Source organism: Castor canadensis, chromosome 3 (genome assembly GCF_047511655.1).
Source record: "Castor canadensis chromosome 3, mCasCan1.hap1v2, whole genome shotgun sequence".
In the NCBI taxonomy this organism is placed as follows: domain Eukaryota; kingdom Metazoa; phylum Chordata; class Mammalia; order Rodentia; family Castoridae; genus Castor; species Castor canadensis.
The window spans coordinates 135,021,557-135,042,562 of NC_133388.1; the positions used below are offsets into that span (position 1 = coordinate 135,021,557).

Consider the following 21,006-nt stretch of genomic DNA (forward strand, 5'->3'; position numbering starts at 1 on the left):
TCTGGCTAAGAAATGGTCAGAGATTTGCACATCCATTAGCAGAAGCTGCATCAGGACTCCATCACAAACCTTCAGCTATCTGTTAAACCCCATCAGGCGTCCCTAAGCTACAAAAATTCCTTTGAACTATAATCATTAGTTGATCTAATTTAACCTAATTGAGCACCTTTGAAAATTTCTTCAACGAGAATGATTTACAAAAAGCATTTGAAATTTGTGATTTCAAATCACAAATTTAATTTAAGTTAACAATGTGATTGTTAACTTATTTTTGCCCATCTAGTTTCATGAATTCATATAGATAGGCAAAATTTAGATACATTGCCACTTTCTTTTCTAATCCTGTTTTTATAAAGGAACACATGCAAAATTAACGTCATGCTTTGCTCAAATTATCAGAGATTTTCAATTAATGGAGTTCCAGATAATGAGGCTTCGTAGCAGTGGTGCTTGTTTTCAGCATACCTCCACCTTCATGAAACCTGGTAGAGCAAGAAAAGCTCTGAGCTTGAATCTGGTCTGTTTCCAAAGGTGCTTGGTTCCCTGGAGCCATGTGGAGCAAAAGCTGCCAAACTAGCACTTGTGAGGATTTCTCTCTGTTTACAAAACTTCCACTCCAGGCAATTGTGTTTATCCATTCATTCATGCAATCAAAACATTTTGCCCATCTACAATGTGCAAAATAGAGCACTCAGTGACAGAGGAGGGTGCCTGTCCTTCTCTCACACTCTGTCCTCAAACAGCTCAGGATCTAGAGGGCAAACAGACTTTCAAATTAGGGCGGATGATACAAATAGAATAAAATCCATGCTAATTCGCAGTTCAAAGCACTTACTGTGTGAAGAAGAAAGGTTCCATTTGGGAGGGGCAGATAAAAATAAATAAACTGACATTTGAATGTACCCAGTCTACATAAAGAGAGAAAAACATCCAGGGATTGATTCTGCGTGAAAATGCAATGGGAGGGAGAAGAGTTATATTAATTACACTTACATAATTACACATATACACACATAATTAATTGTAATGGAAGAAATAGATCCATAGAATCATTGTAGGGCTGGTATATGGGTCAAGTAGTAGAGTGCCTTCTTAGTAAGCATAAAGCCCTGAGTTCAAACCTCAGTACCACTGAAAAACAAAAGTTATTATCCATAGAATCATTGTACTAGCTGTCTGTTGCTGTGTAACAAATTATCCCAGAACTTAGCATTTTAAAGCAGCACCCATTCAGGCTGGAGGTGCAGTGGTAGAACATACACTTCTCATTTACAAGTCCTTGGGTTCCCTCCCCCAGCACCACACAAAAAATGTAAATAGTAAGAAGTAATAAAGAATACATTTATTATCTTACATAATTATTTGGCAGTTCTGAACTTTTTGAAATCAGGGCTTCACATTTGCTAGTCAGGTGCTCTACCACTTGAGCCACTACACCAGCCCCTTAATTTTTGAGGGTTGGGGAGATTGTAAGTGAGGTCTGTCATAAAACTGTACCTAGGCTCTCTTCTGGGGCTATAATCCTTCAAGGATCAGTCTGCAAGGTGGCTCACTTATGTGATTTTTGCAGAAACTTCAGGTTCTGGCCACATGGGCCTCTCCATAAAGCCACCTGAATATCCCCACACATGGCGGCTGGCTTCCTACAAAGGGAGTAATCCAAGAGAGAGTTGGGGAGAGTCATAGTGACTTTTATGATGTAGTATTTGCAGTGACATACCATCATTTCTCTCTTCTTTCTGCCTATTAGAGTCCACTAAGTCCAGACCACACTCAAGGGAAGGGGACCCAAAGGGTCCATATCAAAGAGTTCCATCAAGAGATTCCATCACTTAAAAGGAGGAATATCAAAAGAATTGGTGAACATATTTTACAATCACCACAAAACATGCTGAGAATCAGATACAACATGTGGGTGCACCTCTTTATTGATATTCTAGACATCTTTGAAAGTAAATCATGGGAATATTGTACCTAATGGTACAAATGAATAAAATGTGGGCCTCAAAAATCCTTATCACCACATTAATACCAGTCTAATGGCTACACCAATAATAATACTCATTGACTGAGGAATGAAGATGGTTGCAAAAAAAAAAAAAAAAAAGACAAGTAGAACCATAGAGATAAATCACATTGGGGTCCAAATGCACCCCTAGAACTGTGGAAGTGAATTATCAAATGACCATGTGAGCTCTATGATGGGTCTTCCTGCTCATCAGCTGGTACCACCACCCATTTATTTTGTGATGCAAACCCTTTAACAACTTCAGTTGTCCAATACAAACACCAAAAGATTCATGCTGAATTACAACTGGGACAGGTCTTCTCCCAAACTCTCCACTTCACAAATGAGGAAAATGAGGCTCAGGGAGAGGAGACAAATAACATCCAAGATGACAGGGCCAGCCTGACAGGAAGCAAGTCAGAAGAACTGTGGAAATGGAAAGCGTGAAATTGTAGACCCACCCCACTGCAGTGCTGAGAAGAAAGCCATCAAGACTTCTTATCTTATGTCCACACATTCACCCTACCTTGGGAGTCAATTCCATTTCACTGTGGCAACTTTCATGCCACAGTTTCAGAGTTCAGTGCATGTGAGAGACCTTATGTTCTACAAAGCCTATGCTAGTTCCTATCTGGTCCTTTATGGAGGAACTTTGTTAGATAACTGCTATATTGAAATGACCTTCTGTACCTCACACTTGAGAATGCCACCATCCCTAACAAAGTTGTGAAGAAGGAAGGTGTTTTTGTCTTTTTAAGACTTTTAAACCATCCTTCCTCCACCTTCCCACCCAAAAGCACAAAAAGTCCCAAAGTTGTGTCTTTACTCAGAAAGACCCTGTCACCCTGCAGACACCAAGTGATCATGGCTGACTGCTCATTCACACTAATCCACATTTATGGGAGCTCTCAGGCCCCTGCTCATGAACAGTGCTGAACAGAGGCAGGAAAGAGACAGTGGATCTCGATAGTTAGAGCCCCTCTTTCCTTTCTTTGCAGCATTAGTCACAAGCAATTTCCATCTTTGTCACACCCCGTTTATTTGGTGTGTATGAACCCGGTGAGCCTCACCAGAACACAAGATATTGGCCAGTTGGAATAAACAAACGTTTACTGAGTGCCTGCAGAGGCTTGACAGGGTAGTTGGACTGAAAATGTAAACATGTCACTGTCCTGGCTCTGGACTGATTTTCCTGTCTAGGTTTATTTTTTACTCCGAAATATCAAACTGCTAATACAACCTGGTGCCCAATTTGAACTCTGATGGCTGGTCTCTTTGAAACTCTCATATCACACTCCAGCCTGGCTTCTCTAATATACCCAAACCAGCCTGGTCTGCTCACATGAAAATGTTTCTCTCATTCCTTCCCACATGATCTGATCTCCCAAGTCTTAGCCTCATTCAACCCAGTGAGTGTCCATTGCATCTAAATTAAGAGATGTAGTGCCTTGCCCCACAGTCAAACATGTTTTAACTAAATTGCAACTAGTGGTTTTTAAGCACTTACTGTGTTTGTGTCTGGAATGTTTGGATAATATTAATAATAACAGCAAACACTAAGATATCACTCATTGCATGTCACTCTAAGCACTCTCATAGATGGAATATGACTCAGTCTTCACAACTGCCCTGTGATCGTCATCTTATTTACAGACAAGGAAAATGGTCCCAATGAGGTACACAGAATTGCTCAGGCTTTTGTGGCTGGTGAGCAATCCAGTTCAGATTTGAGTCCAAGGGGCCAGGCAACAGAATCTGTGTTCTTGTTCACTGTATATCCTTCGTCTATTACTCCTAATCACACAGTAAGTCAAACAAGGAAGGAGCCGTTATCCCCACTTTGCAAATGATGAAGAACTGAGGCTTAGGGAGGTTAGGAAACTTACTTAGGAGCACAGCAAAGACTGAAGCAGGTTTGTCTGACTTGAAATGTCCTACCCTTTTCAAAAAGATGGCCACTTAGGCTTGGCACTAGTGGCTGCATAGATTTTTTTTTTTTATAGTTTACAAAGGGCTTTGGCAGATGCTGGGTTCATTACAAGAACCCAGCAAAATATCTTAATATATCCATCCATCAAAATAAAATTGAATCAGGAGACAAAGATCTGGAGGATTGTGGCTCGAGATCTGGACAAAAGTGAGTAGTGAGACCCCCCATCTCAACAAAACAAGCTAGGTGTGGTGGCAAACATCTGCAATCCCAGTTACATGAGAGGCAAGGGTAGGAGGATGGCTATCAGAGGCCCTCCCAGGCAAAAGCATGAGACCCTATCTGAAAAATAACTAAAGCAAAAATGGATGAGAGTGTGGCTCAAGTGGCAGAGTACTTGCCTAGCAAGAAAAAGGCCCTGTGTTAAAATAAATAAATAGATAAACAAACCAGTACCACCAAAAAATGAAAAAACCTGAAGTTCAGAAATTAAAATAGGTTTCTTGAAGTTATTTCTTAGTAGTAAACTGTAACTCAAAAACCATGCCCCCTGTACTTTCCCCTGTTCAAGTTATGCTGTTTAGTGTGCATCCAACACAACCAGTCAAACAACCTCAGCACTAGTGCTGAAAACGCAAACCATCACTGCTGTCACACAGGCCAAGGGATAAAAGCAAAGCTAGCACTCTAGGGTACAGCTTATAACTGAGTTACAAAAAGAACCTTAAGCATTAGAAAACAAGTGTATTCATTATTACATAGTTATATCAAGGGCTAAACCTACCATCTATGAGATAAGCGCGTGGAGCTAGAAGTGTGGCTTCAAACCGGTGCTTCAGAGAGCATGACCTGGAGGCCTCTGGGCAGTCCTAGCAGGCACCCGATGGGTGATCTGCGCACCCTTTCTCTGGCAGCTGCTGTGTTTCTGCTGTAGATCCTGTCCAATTTGAACTTGGATAGCCAGACTCTTCCAAATGCTCACATCACATTCCAACCTGCGCTTTCTTAATGTGCCCAAACCAGTCGGGACTATTCAAATGAAATTTTTGACCTAATTCTTTCCAACATAGCCTGACATCCCAAGTCGTAACCTCATCCTAACCATCATGTCTAACCATGAAGGCCTGGTATCGTGCAAAGCGTGGTAGCCAGGCAGCAGTACTGTGCATGGATGTCAGAGAACACCAGTCCATCACAGAGAAGGCTGGAGAAAACGTGCACAGCAGAATGAAAAAAAAGAGAAAGAAAAACCTGGGTTTCCTGCATCCCCTTTTTTTATTCTTAAGACTCCCTTTTGTTTGCTCAAGCCAGCTCATGGTAAGTTCCACTACTTTTAACTGCTTAAACTGGAGTTATTCACGATGCTGAGATGCGGGTGGCAAACAGAGGAGGTTTTAGGGCCCATATTCTCACTAGTCTTGTTATGGGATGAATTATATTCTGTTAAAAAAAAGAAATGATTAAGTCAGAATCCCCAGTATCTGTGAAAGTGGCTTTATATGGAAATAGTCTTTGCAGATGTGATCAAGTTAAGATGAGGTCATTAGGCTAACCAGAGTCCTCATAAGAAGCAAAGAGACAAAAAAACAGAAGAGGGGACCCATATGGCCAAGTGACAATGTAGGCAGAGATGGAAGCAAGCAAAGGAAAGAAAGGCTGCCAGCAAACCATGGGAAGCCAGGGAGAGGCCAGGCGGATTCCACTCCAGGTTTCAGAGGAAGCATGGCTCTGTAAACACCTTGATCTTGAACTTCCAGCCTGCAGAACTGTGAGAACACATTCCTATTGTTTTAAGCCACCCAGCTGCTGGTACTTTGTTACAATAGCCCTAAAAAACTAATGCAGGATTCCAAAACAATTTTCCTGCTTTAAAAATTGAAAACCACTGGATTCTATAATATTGAATTTAAATAATCCAAAAATTTCACTTACATAAAATATCTTATTTGTGGTGAAGTAAGTAAATGAAACCCTGATTTTACTTGTAATTTCCTAGTTAGTTTGATTTTAATGTGGGTTATATTTCTGTAATGACTTTCAGAGACTTTTGCTAAACAGTGTGCTTGTTTCTGTTAATAAAATAATTATTGACTATTTCCATTTTGGTTAAAAGTCACCTTTTATTTCTAGACTCTTCAAGTATAGGAATAAGGAACATTCACATTTTATTTAATGATTTTCTTGCAAAACCCAGCATCTCAGCAAAACCTACTATTAGCATTCCAAATTTACCATAATTTAAAAGAAGACAAAAGTTGAGCTTTGAACATACAATGGGCCCTAAAGTATCATTATTTCCAAAGGTCTAGAATATCATCCTCTGAAATTTTTTAGGTAAGTTAATTGTTTACTTTTTTTTTTTATAAGATGCCTCTGCTAATGTCTCAAGAGACCTAATTCCTATATATATCAGCTGTCAACATCATAATCATGCATGTGCAGTGTTGGTGCTTGTAGCACCTGCCACAGGCACAATTGCTGCGTTTTGAAATTTTTATTATAGATTTGCAGAATGTTTTATCCCTGACTACACTTTTCTAGAGCTGTTTCCTACAACCAAGAGTTATACCATACTCTACTTTTCAAAGACCTTTCAAACACGTGATCCCATTTGACCCACGAAATTGTGATTTTTAAATAAGAGAAGACAAATTTACCACCTTTGTCTTATAGCTGATGAGACTAATGCTTGGAAATATGCCCCAGGTCACACAAGTAATAAGGGCACATCCAGATCTCCTAACTCTAAATCTGAAATGTCATTTCAAAATACTAGGCTGTCTATCTATGTAAGTACCACGCATACTAACCAATTGCGCCACTGTAGCACTCTTAGGCTGTCTATCTAATTTAGTCACAAGGTTTGGGTTATTTCATGTTTTTTGTTTGTTTGTTTGTTTGGTTTTTTTTTATTGCAGGCTTCATAGCTAATATAGTGATTTATTTTTTTAATTCACTTTTTTTTTCAAAGAGCTCATAAATGCTTTTTAAATAAATCTAGGAAGGGAAAATTGCAATGTGATTTTCTGTTTTATCCACATAACAGAAAGGAAAATGTTAGTAAGGCTTTTTACCATTTCTGTAATAATTCAGGTCATTCCTCTAGTCACCTCTCAGGGAGTTTCTGTTATGTGGATAAAACAGCAAATCACATTGCACTTTCCCATTCCTAGATGCGGGTAAAACATATGCAGAACATCCAAAAGAAGAAAAGTACAATTTCTGATTCAACATCTTTTTCCATTTCTGTGTCTACATAGGACACCACTCTCTGCACATGGCTCCACATCATATGCGAGATATTTCCATAACTCTGCTAGAAACAAGAGGCCTACATCTCTGTGCTTATGGGAATACATGAGGAAGCACCACTGTTTCCTTCCTACCTCATCCCCTCTCTCTCCACCTACAGAGCCATAAAGACTTAAGAAAGGATCATTACAAAGGCAGTGGAGATTCATAATATTATTTCAATAATTGTACATCGTAAGCATTGCAGATAGTTTTGTAAAATCACTCTGTATTTGAAACCTTTCAAAAATCTTCCTTTTAAAAAATATCATCTTTCTGATGAGAAAGCAAAGGTCTTCTCATCAGAAGGAAGCAAGCACAAAGCCTTCTTAGAAGAGGCGCAACCCAGACAAGGCCATTAGCAGGTGTAATTCTGTGAGTGAAGGGCTCTAGAGTAGAAGAAAGTTAAAAGCTATAAAACAATGGAGCTGGAAAGGACATCAATGAGGTTATATGGATTTCACTCACCTCATTTTACAGATGCAAAAATCGAAGTCCCTTGAGAAGTGCTTAGAATAGATTTCATAATTTTTAAAGAATGTATACAATGGATACTACTCATCAGTCAAAAAGAAAAATCTGCTGCAGCAACATTGATGAATCTCACAGATGTAATGCTAATTAAAATAAGCCAAAACCAAAAGAAGACATGGTATGAGGATTCACTATACATGAACGTGTAGAAAAACGTGCAAAAAAGATGGAAGCTGAGAACGACTGGACAGGGCTTGCTGCAGGATCAGGGATGGATGTGGGGGAAGAACTGGGTAGAAGGGACCCAGAGGATGAAGGGGTGGAGATGTTAATTTTTTTTTGATAGAGTGGGAGTTATATAGCTATAACCATTTGTTAAAACTGGACAGTTAAGATTTGTGCCTCTCAGCACACCTAAGAAGGGTCTGTGGGGGTATAACATAGTCATATGTTTATTCCAAATATAATTGAGACTTCTTGTAAGAAAAACTTTTGAAAGATGAACATAGTGAGCTAGGAAAAATTCAGTCATGTTGAGGAGTCTGAGCACTTTTGGTACTCATCCAGGACTCCATTGCATTTCTTTTGTCTGAATAAATTTAATGTTTTCAGCTGGGCTCTAGGTCCTCTTCCCATCTTGAGTTGTTTCCCCACCTTCTTCTTAAAAGCAAAGGGGGGAAGCCTGAGAGCAGAAGGAAAAGCCATCCCTGAGGAGCTCACCCAAGGCCTCCACACAGGGGTCTCTAAAGAGATGACTGCCATTCATGGTTGAGCAAGCAGAAGCAAAATTGCCAGGAAATGGCTTCTCCAATCAATGCCACATGGTGTTTGTTCTTGAGAAATACCCCGGCCTAGTTGTGTACCACCTCTGAGATACCCAACTACCTTTCAAGAGCAAACTGCTTCATTCTCACGTGACCAAAGAAAGAACAAAATGATATGTAATTAGATTGTCCACTAAACATGCAATTTTTTGTAAGAGCAGAAGTAAATTCTCTTAATCTTGACATTTTTATCTCTTTTTAATGCTCATCTCAAATCTTAATTTCTTCATTATTAAATTAGAATTGGTAAAATGCAAAATATCAACAGACATATGATCAGCAACGTCTTTGTAGACACTGTTAAAATGTGTTAGCGATTCTCCAACATGTGTGTCAACTTGCCTCTATCTAAGGAGCAATTATATACATGGTGGCAGCAAGCAGTAAGTTACTGGCAAGCTTATTTTTCATTTATTTTATATGCATCACGAGTATTTTAATATAATAAAATTGAGTATCACAGACCCACAGCAGGAGTTTAAACAAAATAAATAACCGAGTTAAGTATGTTCTTCCTATTTAGCGTAGAAGCTCACCATACAAAATGATCTCAAAGTGCTTTGTGTGAATTACCTCAGAGATGACTTAGAGGATCCATAAAGTACATTCTGTAATTGCATACAGTGTGACTAAAACTGCCGGGATAACACTTGACCATTTGTTATTAAAATCCTCGTCCATTAGCAGCCACTGCTTATTGCATAACACCGATAGGTCTTGTAAAACACACTCTTACAGGAACCACAACCGCATTACTAAAGATCACACTCCACGTCTGCAATAACTCCATTGTGACCAAAGCTGCACTATGAAAGCGGATGTCTGCCCCAAAGAATGCGCTGGAAAATTTTCAAGAAAACTGCTTTAACTCATTGAAATCTGCTTTTTAAAACTTAAAATTCATTGACTTATTCAATGAATGGATAAATCGGATGTTACTTATAAGATTACCTGTAACTGGAAAAAAATAATTTATGAGCCAAATGAGACTATTTATTTATTTATTTAATATTTATTGACGGAACTGGGGTTTTGAACTCAGGGTCTTGCACTTGCCCTTTACCACTTGAGCCACACCTTCATCCCATGACACCTTTCTTCCTGAAATGAACCTGAGGAAAATTTCTGAACACTTTCTCTTCTGTTCCTAAGAAGACAAAGAAAATATAACCCAAAGCTCTCTTCATTTGAAACCCATTCAAGATTTTATCAAACTGTGGAACTTCTAACACACTTTTAAATCTACACGCACATGTATATTCATAAAACAAATGCACATAAAACAAGCCAAGACATAGACATTAATTTCACATTTTGTGGGGCAAATATATGTTTTCCCTGAGGCACAGGAACATGTAAGCCTTAAAATTATGCTATGCATATTGGTGTAATTACATAATACTAAAGATTGACTTTTTCCTCTTTGATTCTACTTTTGATAGCCAATACCTCTAAGAAAAAGACACAAATTAGTTCAGGCTGATGAAATAGTGCACTACTTAATTCATAACGTCTAAAATCATTAAAAATTAGTATAGAGCTTTTGAGAAATTTCGAGATGCTCAGGTTACAACAAAAATACTCATTACGATTTTAAGAGTAATAACTCTTTCCTTAGGACTGACATTCTGTTTACTTACAGACTGTCCATTTATCCCCCGGGGGTCTTCCATTGAAGACTTCTTCTTCGGAATTATATATGGGCTATTAGCTACACACTTCTTCAAAGGTTTCCAATGCCCCTGCACCTGTGTAGAGCAGAGCACCATGCAGCCGTATTAATTGTGTGGCATGGAATTAAGAGCTGCTCAGTACATCTGCAGCCTTCCATTCACTAGCATGTATACACAAGTCAAGAACGCTTACCTTTACTGAATGAATCTTTAAAATAAATATTATGGACTCACTGTTTATCACAATTTACATGAACCAAATGTGGCCAAATTACAGCTCAGTTGTGCCTGCTGTCAGCAGCTGCAGCCCAAGAAAAAAAGAAGAAAGATGGAGAGAGGGCAACGAAAGAGCTTTCCACACACATTTCTGAGCCAACAGTACACAGTTTTCTTTTACCCCCTACTTTTTTCTTTTTGAATTTAGTTTCTCCCTGCTATCTATCAATGTCAACTGCCCCACAATGCAAGAAGGAAATACTAACAAAGAAATATGATTGTAGTCTGAGTGAGGATGAAAGAGAGAACACTGGGGTTGAGTGTTTTACCCTCAGGGCATGGATATTATTATACTATTTCTTAGCAAGTTTACATTAGGTCACAGTTTCATGGTTGATCAATTCTGCACCTCCAGAGACTCAGCACCTTCAGGAAGAATGGGCTTGGGGGAAGCTTCAACACGGTCAATAAATGTAGTGTTTTGAAATATACTCTACATATAAAACCAGTATTGCCAGCTCACTGCTCTTTCTAATTTCCTAACTTTCAGAGTTAATTTTCAGGTTCATGTTCAAATGAAGAACCCTAAAGATACTCTCAGGTTTTCAGATGGGTTTGATAACAGAAATTATTCCACATGTCTCATAAACTTGAATGCAGATATGTTAGTGTGCACTAAATGTACGTATAATGAAGCAGAAAAAAGTTACAATCTTAACATTGTCAAAGATAAAATTGCACATCCGAGAACATGTGGCAGTTTAACTTCTGTATTACTTTTTCTGAAGGTACTTAAAGTTCTGTATGATAGCATGCAGAAACCACAAAAGTGAAAGTCAAGAAATCTGAATTCTGGATTTGACTTTGCCACTAAATAGCTGAATGATCTCAGGTCAATAAACTAGACTCTCTGAATCTCAGTTTCCTCATCTGTGGAATGGGAGATTTCAATTGGATAGTGTCTTACATCCTCTATATTTTATAATTTATAATTTAATGGTTCATGCATTTGCATAAGTAATTCCTGGTATAAAAGAGCTCACTTGAAAAGTAATTTCGAAATACTCAGATTTGATTTTCTCACGATTATCAATGCTACAAAATATATGCTTTATCCATTGTCAACATAATACTCATAAATAACTAGATTTTTAAATGTTGGAGAATTCATAGTAAAGTACTATGTTCTATAATTTTACCAAGAAAAAATTTCATAATTTCAAGTTCTGTGTAAATAAAAATCATGTGGATGTATTTACAGCTGTTAAACCAAGAAAACACAACAGAGCACTCTATTTTGGATTGCACAAAATTTCAACACTGAATCTTAAAACTCACCATCATTGCACAATTAGGGAAGAGATATTATGGAATAAACTATTATTTTCATTGCTTAAGTTACTCTCAAGAGATGCATTAACTTTTGTAGGCACCTAAGGTGGGATTTTAGAGACATGATAATAATTTTGCTTTGTATTGGTAAAACGCGTCACGGTTTCCGAAGTGCTTCCATATAAGCTTCCCACAGTGCCTTATGTATGGTAAGACAAAGCCCAGTCTCATTCCTCACAGAAGGGAGCAGCCCTAAGACAAAGCCCTCTCTGATTTCCCATAAATTCCCATTCTCTCCATACCTGTCCTGAGAACATGTTTCAATCAAAATCTGTATATTTGATATTCCAGGATTATTTCCCATGTGTTTCTTTTCCATATTTCCATATTGAACTTACTGAACAGTTTAAGGTATTAAGAATGGTCAAGTTACATGAGCATGAAAGGTATTTCATTTGCAATTTTATTTCTGCTGAAGATGAAACTATTCTGTACTAAATAACATGTTTGTTATTGTTTCCTGGGCTAAAAAGAAAGGGCTGATATTATTGGGAAGTCAAAACAGTCAGCATTCATCTACTTCAGGTAGATGTCTCTAGTAAAAAAAAAGACTACCACTCAAAAACCAAAAAAAAATCACAGAGAGCCATGGACTTTATTTACAAATCCTCTGCTGCTTGCTAAATCAGTATAGTTGTTTCCAGATTTTTACATGTCAATCTAAACCATGAAATATATGATATGACTGGGCCTACTGATATTTAGGAGCCTGGCTCTGGCAAACCCTTAATTCCCTTGCTGGACTTGATCTTTCATGGTTTATAAATAAGCCTGCCTCTATTATAGCACTTATCTAGTGGGACTGCAATTATTTCTCTACCTGTCTCCTTGGCTCACTGCAGCTCCATGGGGGTGAAGACTATGCCTCACTTTCTTATCCTGGTCACATATGGCACTCATTAAATATTCTGAATGAATGAACCAATGAATTGATGAGTGAATGAGTGTTGCAAGACAATATTTGAATGCATGTAAATACTGAGCTAAAATTCAGTGGAGAGTTAAATAGTGGTGCTGTCCTTTAAGCAACTTAAAAAGCATCCATCACCTTTTTGGTCCTATTTTAGTTTTTGTCACACACTTGGGGGTTCAAGCAAAAACAGGTAATTTCATTGATATCTATCTGTCTACTTATCTGCCTGCCTGCCTGCCTATGCACATAGAGAGTAACTATTCATAGAGTGAATACACCTACACATAAGCACATACACAGATGAACTTAGAGGTAAACTTGCAGCTTAAATCTAGGAGTGGTTCCTAGAAAAGGATAATAAGAATGTCACAGAGGTTAATGTTTTAGGAGATTTGCAGATTAATAGAGGCAAGTACCTTGGTATCAGAGATGCCCTTATGGGACAGGGTACTAAAGTGGCAATTATCAACTTACAGAGCATCCTGACACTCACCCTGCCAAAGCAGGGACCTGAACTAATCACCCATGTATGCATTTATCCAAAATCGTCAAATCCTTTATTTACTCACTCCTGGGTCAACTGATATGGTACTTTGCAGAAGAAGAGACCCCTTAGAGTTACACACAATGGAATCCCACCTTTCTATTGGTCGCTAAAGTGCAAAGTTGCCTCATAAAGAGAGGAGGGACTGAGAGATGTCTTGGGGCCCTGCCTGCCAAGTCCAAGACTCTAGGTTAGTTATTTACTCTGAGCATAGAGGTAAACCCTAGAAGCATCTTCCTGAAATCTACTTTACCATGTCCTTAAGGAAGAACAGACCAACTGAGCAAAACACTGAGAAATTGCTGGACAATATTAAGCATTTAAATGGGGCCTGATTCTTCATGTTTTCTAGCTCCATGAGGGCACCTGAGATGTTGGTTTTCAAGGACAGACAATGTCTAGCAATCCTTTCCAAGGCTACTGCAGCCCACAGGACACAGAGCAGGGCTTCCCACAGCTCCAGGCCAGGGAGCCCCCATCTTGCATTCACAGTCTCAGGCTAGATGCTCGCCAGGACATCTGAGGCTGAGAAGACTCCCCCAGCAGTTGGCAAGAGGAACAGTAAGAGGCTTCCCCTTGAACTGGTCTTTTCAACACCTGATGGAATGATTCCTTTTCTACTCCTTCATGAGACTCTGCTAAGGGATGTGGGGGGAGGGAGCTCAGTGCTGGTCTTTACTGAGAAGGGGGAGTTTTGGAAAGCAGGGTTCTACACTGCTGATGGGAAGCTCACTTTGTTCGGTAGACTCATGGACACAGGGTTAAGGGTGCTTCAGGAACTCCCTGATATTTGCCACTTTGGGGAGAGATGTGTGGGAAGGGGATGGAATTAGTAAACATATACCAGAAAATGAACAATGGTAAGTAAATGTTAGATTTAGGTACTGATAAAAACAAACTACAAAAAACATGAAACTGAGACTAGAATCTCACAAAATTTGTAATCATACCAAATGTCTCGTGGAGGCCCAAGGCATTATGAAGTTGGACCCCTGGAAGTGACATTATAATTATTCCAGAAGAGCCTAGTGATGCGTACTTGAATGTGTTATTTTATGTCCTACTGCAGCCAAAAAGTACAATGAATATACACTGAAAAGTACAATGAATATACAATGAAAAATACTGAAGCTTTAAGGCATGTGGGACAAAATATCTATTTGGTACATTGCCACTACAATTTAAACTCCCTGTACTACCATCATCCTCAATAATTCTACAAACGAGCTGGGCGATGGTGGTGCATGCTTGTAATCTTAGCTATTCAAGAGGCAGAGACCAGGAGGGTCATGGTTTGAAGCCAGCTCAAGGTAAATAATTCACAAGACGCTATTTTGAAAGAAACCTTCACAAAAAAAGGGCTGGTGAAGTGTCTCAAGGTGTAGGTCAAGTTCAAACCCTAGTACCACAAAAATAAATAAATAATTATAATAATTCTACAAACAGCTTTTGCTACTTTTTTTTAGAGTACTTCAAGAGCTCTAGACCTAGTTTTCCAAATTTTGAAAAATCCATATTCATCCCACACAGACCATACAGACACTATTCTTTGACTACCTATCAGCTAGGCAGTTGATAAAATAAGCAATAGAATCCGATATTGCATGCAAATATTGTCATCTGTCTTTTCTGTTAGTTCTACTGCATCATACATATTCTGCTATTTTCACAACAAAAGATTGGAAGAAGAATGACTAGAATAACTGTGTAGATTGCACAGACTGGATGTAGCTAGGGAGAGGGTCAAGTCAGGCAAACCATTGGGACAATCTTTCTAGATTAAAGAAAAATAGAGTGGAGGTAAAAGTGGGGAGTAATATGATTGGGGAAAATATTTTTTATTTTATATCCACGTGCATTTTAATTTTTTCTGCTGGTTTTGAAAACTGGATTGTATTTTAGATGGCACATTAATCATCTCTAATGAACCAGAGATCTATTAGACACTTGATAACTTGTGGCTCCTTGGATGAAAGAGTATTTTCATTACAATATACCATTGCTTTACTCTGCCTTCTCTTCAAGTGTTGAGTTTTCTAACATTCCTGAGAAGCAGAAGGAAGCTAGCAATTGAACACTGCTTTATAGGAAAGAAAGAAGCTATTCTAAAATATGTCCCCAAAAGACTACAACTACAGATTGAATAAACATGTCAAATCAAGGGGTCTCTAAGAAAATTTACCAACAGAAGTCTGCAGTGAGATGAGTCATTGGATAAATGACCTCCAGAGACCCGTGCAACTCTCTATTCCTTGGCTCCAAAAGCCAAAAAGCCCTGCATCTGTCATTTCTCCTTTGCTTTCTTCACCATCCTAAGAAATTTGGTTGGATCAAGGAAAATAGAGATTGGGCATACCCAGGTATGTTACACTCAGAAACCCTGTACTCACTGGTCTTTCTGTCACTGAAGCCAACTTACTGAAAAACTAAAATGATCGCTACCTTGGCAAATGTCTTCTACAGCTGCAGATGTAGTTCCTTCAGAAGCAAATGTCTACACTAATTTTCTTTTTAAATTTTCCACTCATTGGTACTGCTGATTTAAAGTTTTTAATGTGAAGACTATCTATTCCTTATAGAATTGCTAAATAAATGTGACAAGATTTATTTTATTTTTGATAGACACATAATTGTACATATTTTGGGGGAGTAATATAATATTTGATATATGTATACATTTTATAATGATCAATTCAAGGTCATTAGCAGACCCATCACCTTAAACATTTATCATTTCTTTATGGTGAAGTCATTCAAAATTCTCTCTTCCAGCTCTTTTGAAGGATACCCTATATTACTATTAGCTACAGTCATCCTACTGTGCAATAGAATGTGCATCATTAAATGAAGAATAGAAGGCAATTAGACAATCAAACAAACTGCCTCTAATTAGGAAAATGATAATGTGTTTATTTGGTAACTTAAGATGAATTCTAACTATGTTTTCAAGAACATCAGGCCTACAAATTAATTTAATGTAGCATTCCATTATCAATGTTAACAAAAGTAAATAAATGCTTGCTGACTGTGATTGGTGGCACACTCATGAGGGATTTGAGAAACAGTGTTGTGTTGTAGCACACTGCTTGACAATCATAGGCCTAAAAATCCTATATGTAATGAGGAAATCCGGACATCCAAGAAAAAATAATCTAAAGCACACATAACATCCAAAATTTCACTAAATGGTGTATTGATTTGCTGCATCTACTGAGTTTAATCTTCACCATGCAGTTGTATACAATGTATCACAGAAATAGTTGCTCAGCCTATTAAGAGAGTAGTTTCAGTGTTTTTGTTTTGTTTTTTTAATGCTCCAGAATAACTGCTGGATGGCAAAAAAAAAAAAAAAATGGCTCCAATTAACAGTTATGTTTCAATGATGAATTGTCCTACTTTCTAGAAAGGAAAACACTACTCCTTTATATAGAAAGATCTAACACCAAACAAAAATACCTGAGGATATTAAAAACATACCACAAAAACTGCTCTCCAAAATGGAGAGCATAACATTGGCTACTTGGAGCCCAGGGTTGGGGAACTGATGCAAATGTCAGAGGGGGGACTGTTGGGGATGTATTTTGAGGGTAGTAGCTACAACAGAATATCTAATTGTCAAAACCCATTAAGCTGTATACTTAATAATGTTAAAATTTGAAAAAAATATGCCACAACTTACATTTTCTATGAGTTGTCACCCTGTTTTCCAGTACCACCAAGGAAGCACGTTTTAATAGTGATTGCCTCCTTCACGATAATCTAGCACTTTCATCTCCAATTCAAACATGTTAGCGCTGATCTTTGCTGAGATGATCATTCACCAATTCTCCTCTCTAATGTGGGTGACATTTGCTCCTGTTTGAATAAAGTACCTGGATTCAACAACCAACAATGTTCATATTTAGGTGTAGAAATGCAGAAGACTAAAAACATATCCTTGGTTTAAGGGGTGAGAATTAGAATACATACAAGCCTCTTTAAGATTACAGTTCAATTGATTTGTTTATAACTGATATGATCCCACTAAAATCAGAATAGTCTGGCATTCTATAATACTCCCGGTCAGATTCATAAAGCACCTGGTTTGTGCAGAACCCACAGTAGTTCAGAAGAATCAAAATGCGATTTTATTTGTAAAAATAAGATGAAAGCGAATTTATTGCTCAGACTCTTATGCTACTCTTTTGCTGCTAAAATTCAAAAGCAATTTCAATAATGGATATAGGCATGGACTTTTAAAATCCAGCTCATTAGATAATATATTTCATGGAGGGGAACCCAAGTTCATCATTAGATCTTAGAATCAATGTATATTACATGGGGCAGTTTTAGAAGAACGAGAAAACAAATGCCTTCCAATACCATATCTAGACAATCACATCTATGGTTTAGTAAAATGATCCTCTTATTTCCTGGATGCTGATTCTTATTTTTAGTTGCTGGTTGATCAGAGTGAGGATTGCCTGATGGACTAAGTAGGTAACTGCAATTTCAAAGGCCAAAAACTCAAAACTGAAAGGACAGCAAAGAAGAAAGCATCCAGCTGTCAGAAAAAGGGTTGACTCAGTGTTTCTTTGAATTTTACTCTTTCCTTAAAACCAAAGGACAACATACCTGAGAGCAAAACTAAAAAAGATTTAAGAAATCGGTCCTTAGTTCCATGAGAAAGCACTTAGTTGGTGGCAAGTATAACCGAAATATACGTAGTATGCGGTATTGACAGAGCCTCAGAAGGAAGTCAAGGAATCCACATTTCCAGCTAGGGTAGGAATCCTCTGAAACATCCCTGGCAGATAGCCAGGCTGATTCTGTGTGAACACTTCTGGGAACAGAAATTCCCCCAGCTTGTCAAGCCACCTGGTGCAGAGCTAAAATGTTTCACTTTTAGGTTTTTCCTTATACTAACCTGAAAATGACCTATCCAAACCCTCTTCTGTTGGGTCGATTTTTCTTCTGAACCAATATAAACATATTTCAACATCTTCCTAGCCCAAAAAATTCCTTGAAGTATTTGGAGATTCCAGTGATAACCCCTAATAGCTCTCTTCTCTAGGCCCAAAACCTTATTATATATCTTTTTTTTTTTTTAATGAGTTACTTAACTTTCTGATTCTCCTTTCCAGGACACACCTGTTGATCAATGGTATCTGAATCTGACCACTGCTGGTATTTACTGAGCTTAGGAACACTCTGGTCTTCTGCAAACTACCCATTTTCAAGTTGTAATTCCTCTCTGCCACAGTGAGGAATTGACTCATCCCTGTGAAATTCTCATCTTGTTCCTTTCTGCCTATCAGTCAAGCTCACTCAGATTCTCTTTGACTTGTGATTCTATGAGATACCTATTCCAGCCCTTTTAAGATGGCAACCTAAAAATCATTAGTTTAGCTTTCTTTGTTACTGATAGACATGCTGAAGGAAATAAAGCCATAAATAGATCCAGTTCTAATAAATAGAAGGGCAAGGAAAAAGACTACTGAAGACTTAGGGTCGGAGAGTAAGCACTTGACTTGTAATGCTGGCACCTATCAATTCCATAGTCTTGGAAAAAGCCTGTGAGCTTGTTAGTTCATCAGTGATGGTACTAACATCAGTGATGTTAATACCACCTTATAGGATGAAGCACATCAGCAATGCGTGCTGTACATAGTACCTGCTCAATAAATTCAGGTAAGTGGATAACACGCACCTTGTAAAGAATGAAAGGTCATGAAACCATAATGCAGTATACTTAATTGTTTATATTTACACCCAACAATTATTAACTAGATGATGTAAGCCAATTGTTTAGGGATAATTAGATACTTTTAGAAGCAACTTTTCAGACAACTAAGATAAGAGTGCAACAATACTGTTATTGTAGCACTCCTCCTCATTAGTTACATTTTGTGAACATCTTGATTTTTTTAAATCATCTAAACAATCCCACTATTGGATTTTTTTTGTAGTCCTTATCTTGTAAACTCTCTTAATTAGCATTTCTTTGGCTTTCTCTCCATGTGATCACATGTTCCCAGTGGTGAACATGTTAGACTATGCTGTTTCCTGAGCAGGGAGCAAGTCTGATTTTACTCTGGCCTTTACTAATCTGGGTTTAGCTACCATCCCAGCCATCACTCTCTCCCCTAGGCCACTTGTGCTCACCTGCAGCTCCCCTCACCTACCAGACTACTTCCAGATGTCTCTCATATCAACAACTCCCCTCCAGGCCAATGCCCCTTCCACCCAGACTTCTCCAAAGTGTCCAACACTCATCCAGTCCACTCCTCCAGGATGCCTGGCACACCTGCTTTGTTTTTTGCTTTTTGTATTTTCCCATCTCAGCACCAGTCACATTGATTCACAATTGTCCATCAGACAGCTCCTTCAGGGCAGAAACCATTTTTATCCATGTAATAAGATGCCTGGACCACTGCACATTTTCCAGTATTGGCTGAATGACCAGCTTGTGCTAGAGACAAGGGACATTTGGGGCACAAGGGACTGTGACCAAGATGGAAGAATGCCTTTGCAGCCAACATGGACAGCCTGTTCCTACACTATTCTTGAGCTTCTCACTCAGCCAGATCCTCTGTGCTGAGTAGACACTTGCTACTGATTCTTTTAAATGTGTGTCAGTTCACACTTCCTGCCAGATTTGAGTCCCTCTGCCACCTTTTCTTTTTTTTAAAAAAGCTTTGAATTTCATAGGACAATTTAGCTAACATTAGTTTAGCTACCAGAACAAAAAGAGGGCCTTAACATAAAGAAAGCAAAATTGTTTACAGAGCATGCATTATTTTTACTCCCACATCCCCAACTCTCATGACAGGTAAAGCAAAGATTTTTGCTTATTTTTTCTTGCTTATATTCATTAAAGTAGTAATTCCTCAACATTGTTGACGCCTGATTCTTCTACTACTTCTGGTAACTGGCTTCTTTGATTTGGACCAACCAAACGACTTTACTTGAAAGGAAGGAGTAAACGCTAAAGATAAATATCAGATTGTCCCCACTGTCCCCCCACCTCAAAAAAAAATGTTTCTATTACCGGAAGTTCGAATGCAAGCACATGTCTAAGACAGCAACCATCAAATAAGGCCAAAATGACTCCCCCACACCCTGTCCCCTACGTCCCAATTAGTCACCACCTCCCCAACGGGTAAAAAAACCGGTCCAGCTACATCCCTCAGCGTGCAGCGAGCGCCCAAATACCGCCTGGCACGGGGGCGACAGCGGCACCTCCCAACTGCTCGCCCCACGGGCGTCCCCCATTATTGCGCGCGGCGTCGCGCCCTTTAGGTGGCTTCGCGTACCTGCCAGCGGTGCTGTCCCCGGAAAAGGCGGCCTCGGGGCCCCGCGGTCGCTCGGGGGTCGGACGCCCTTCGTGCCCTTGGGGCTGAGGGCGTCCGCCGCCCCCGGCTCTCGGTCGCTGCCACGGAGCCCGGGAGTCAGATTTAGTTTCACAACAAAGTCTCCTCGTCACCACAGCACAACTGGAGGCCAAAGCTGGCGGAGCGGCCGGACAGGGGCGGGCTCGCGGCCACCGCGGTGCGAAGGTGGCCCGACAGGGCGCGCGGGGAGGGTGGCCAGCGACACGGGACGGCGACGGGACCTCCTCGTGGCCCAGCCTTGGCGACGCGGGGCTGAGGAACCGGTTCTTCCAAAAGCAAACCGAAAATGGGTAATGGCGAGGCAGGGGCCGCGGAAAGAGGGGGCCTGGCTCGGTGTGGAGGGCAGAAGCCCTGCTCCAGCTCCCAGA

At 39.2% G+C, this 21,006-nt stretch overlaps 1 protein-coding gene across 4 annotated transcripts in view; it reads right to left on the bottom strand.

The window, feature by feature from the left end:
• Positions 1–20,785, bottom strand: part of Eya1 (EYA transcriptional coactivator and phosphatase 1) — a 308,539-nt gene extending 287,754 nt beyond the window's left edge. For all 4 annotated transcript variants that reach the window (XM_074068699.1, XM_074068698.1, XM_074068697.1 and 1 more), the window contains exons 1-3: positions 20,561–20,785; positions 16,945–17,120; positions 10,168–10,275 (exon numbers count right to left, since the gene is read on the bottom strand). In XM_074068699.1, coding sequence (XP_073924800.1) covers positions 10,168–10,200 — 33 coding nt within the window. In that variant the 5' untranslated portion in view covers positions 10,201–10,275; positions 16,945–17,120; positions 20,561–20,785. The remainder of the gene's footprint in view (positions 1–10,167; positions 10,276–16,944; positions 17,121–20,560) is intronic.
• Between the last annotated feature and the right edge of the window lie 221 nt (positions 20,786–21,006).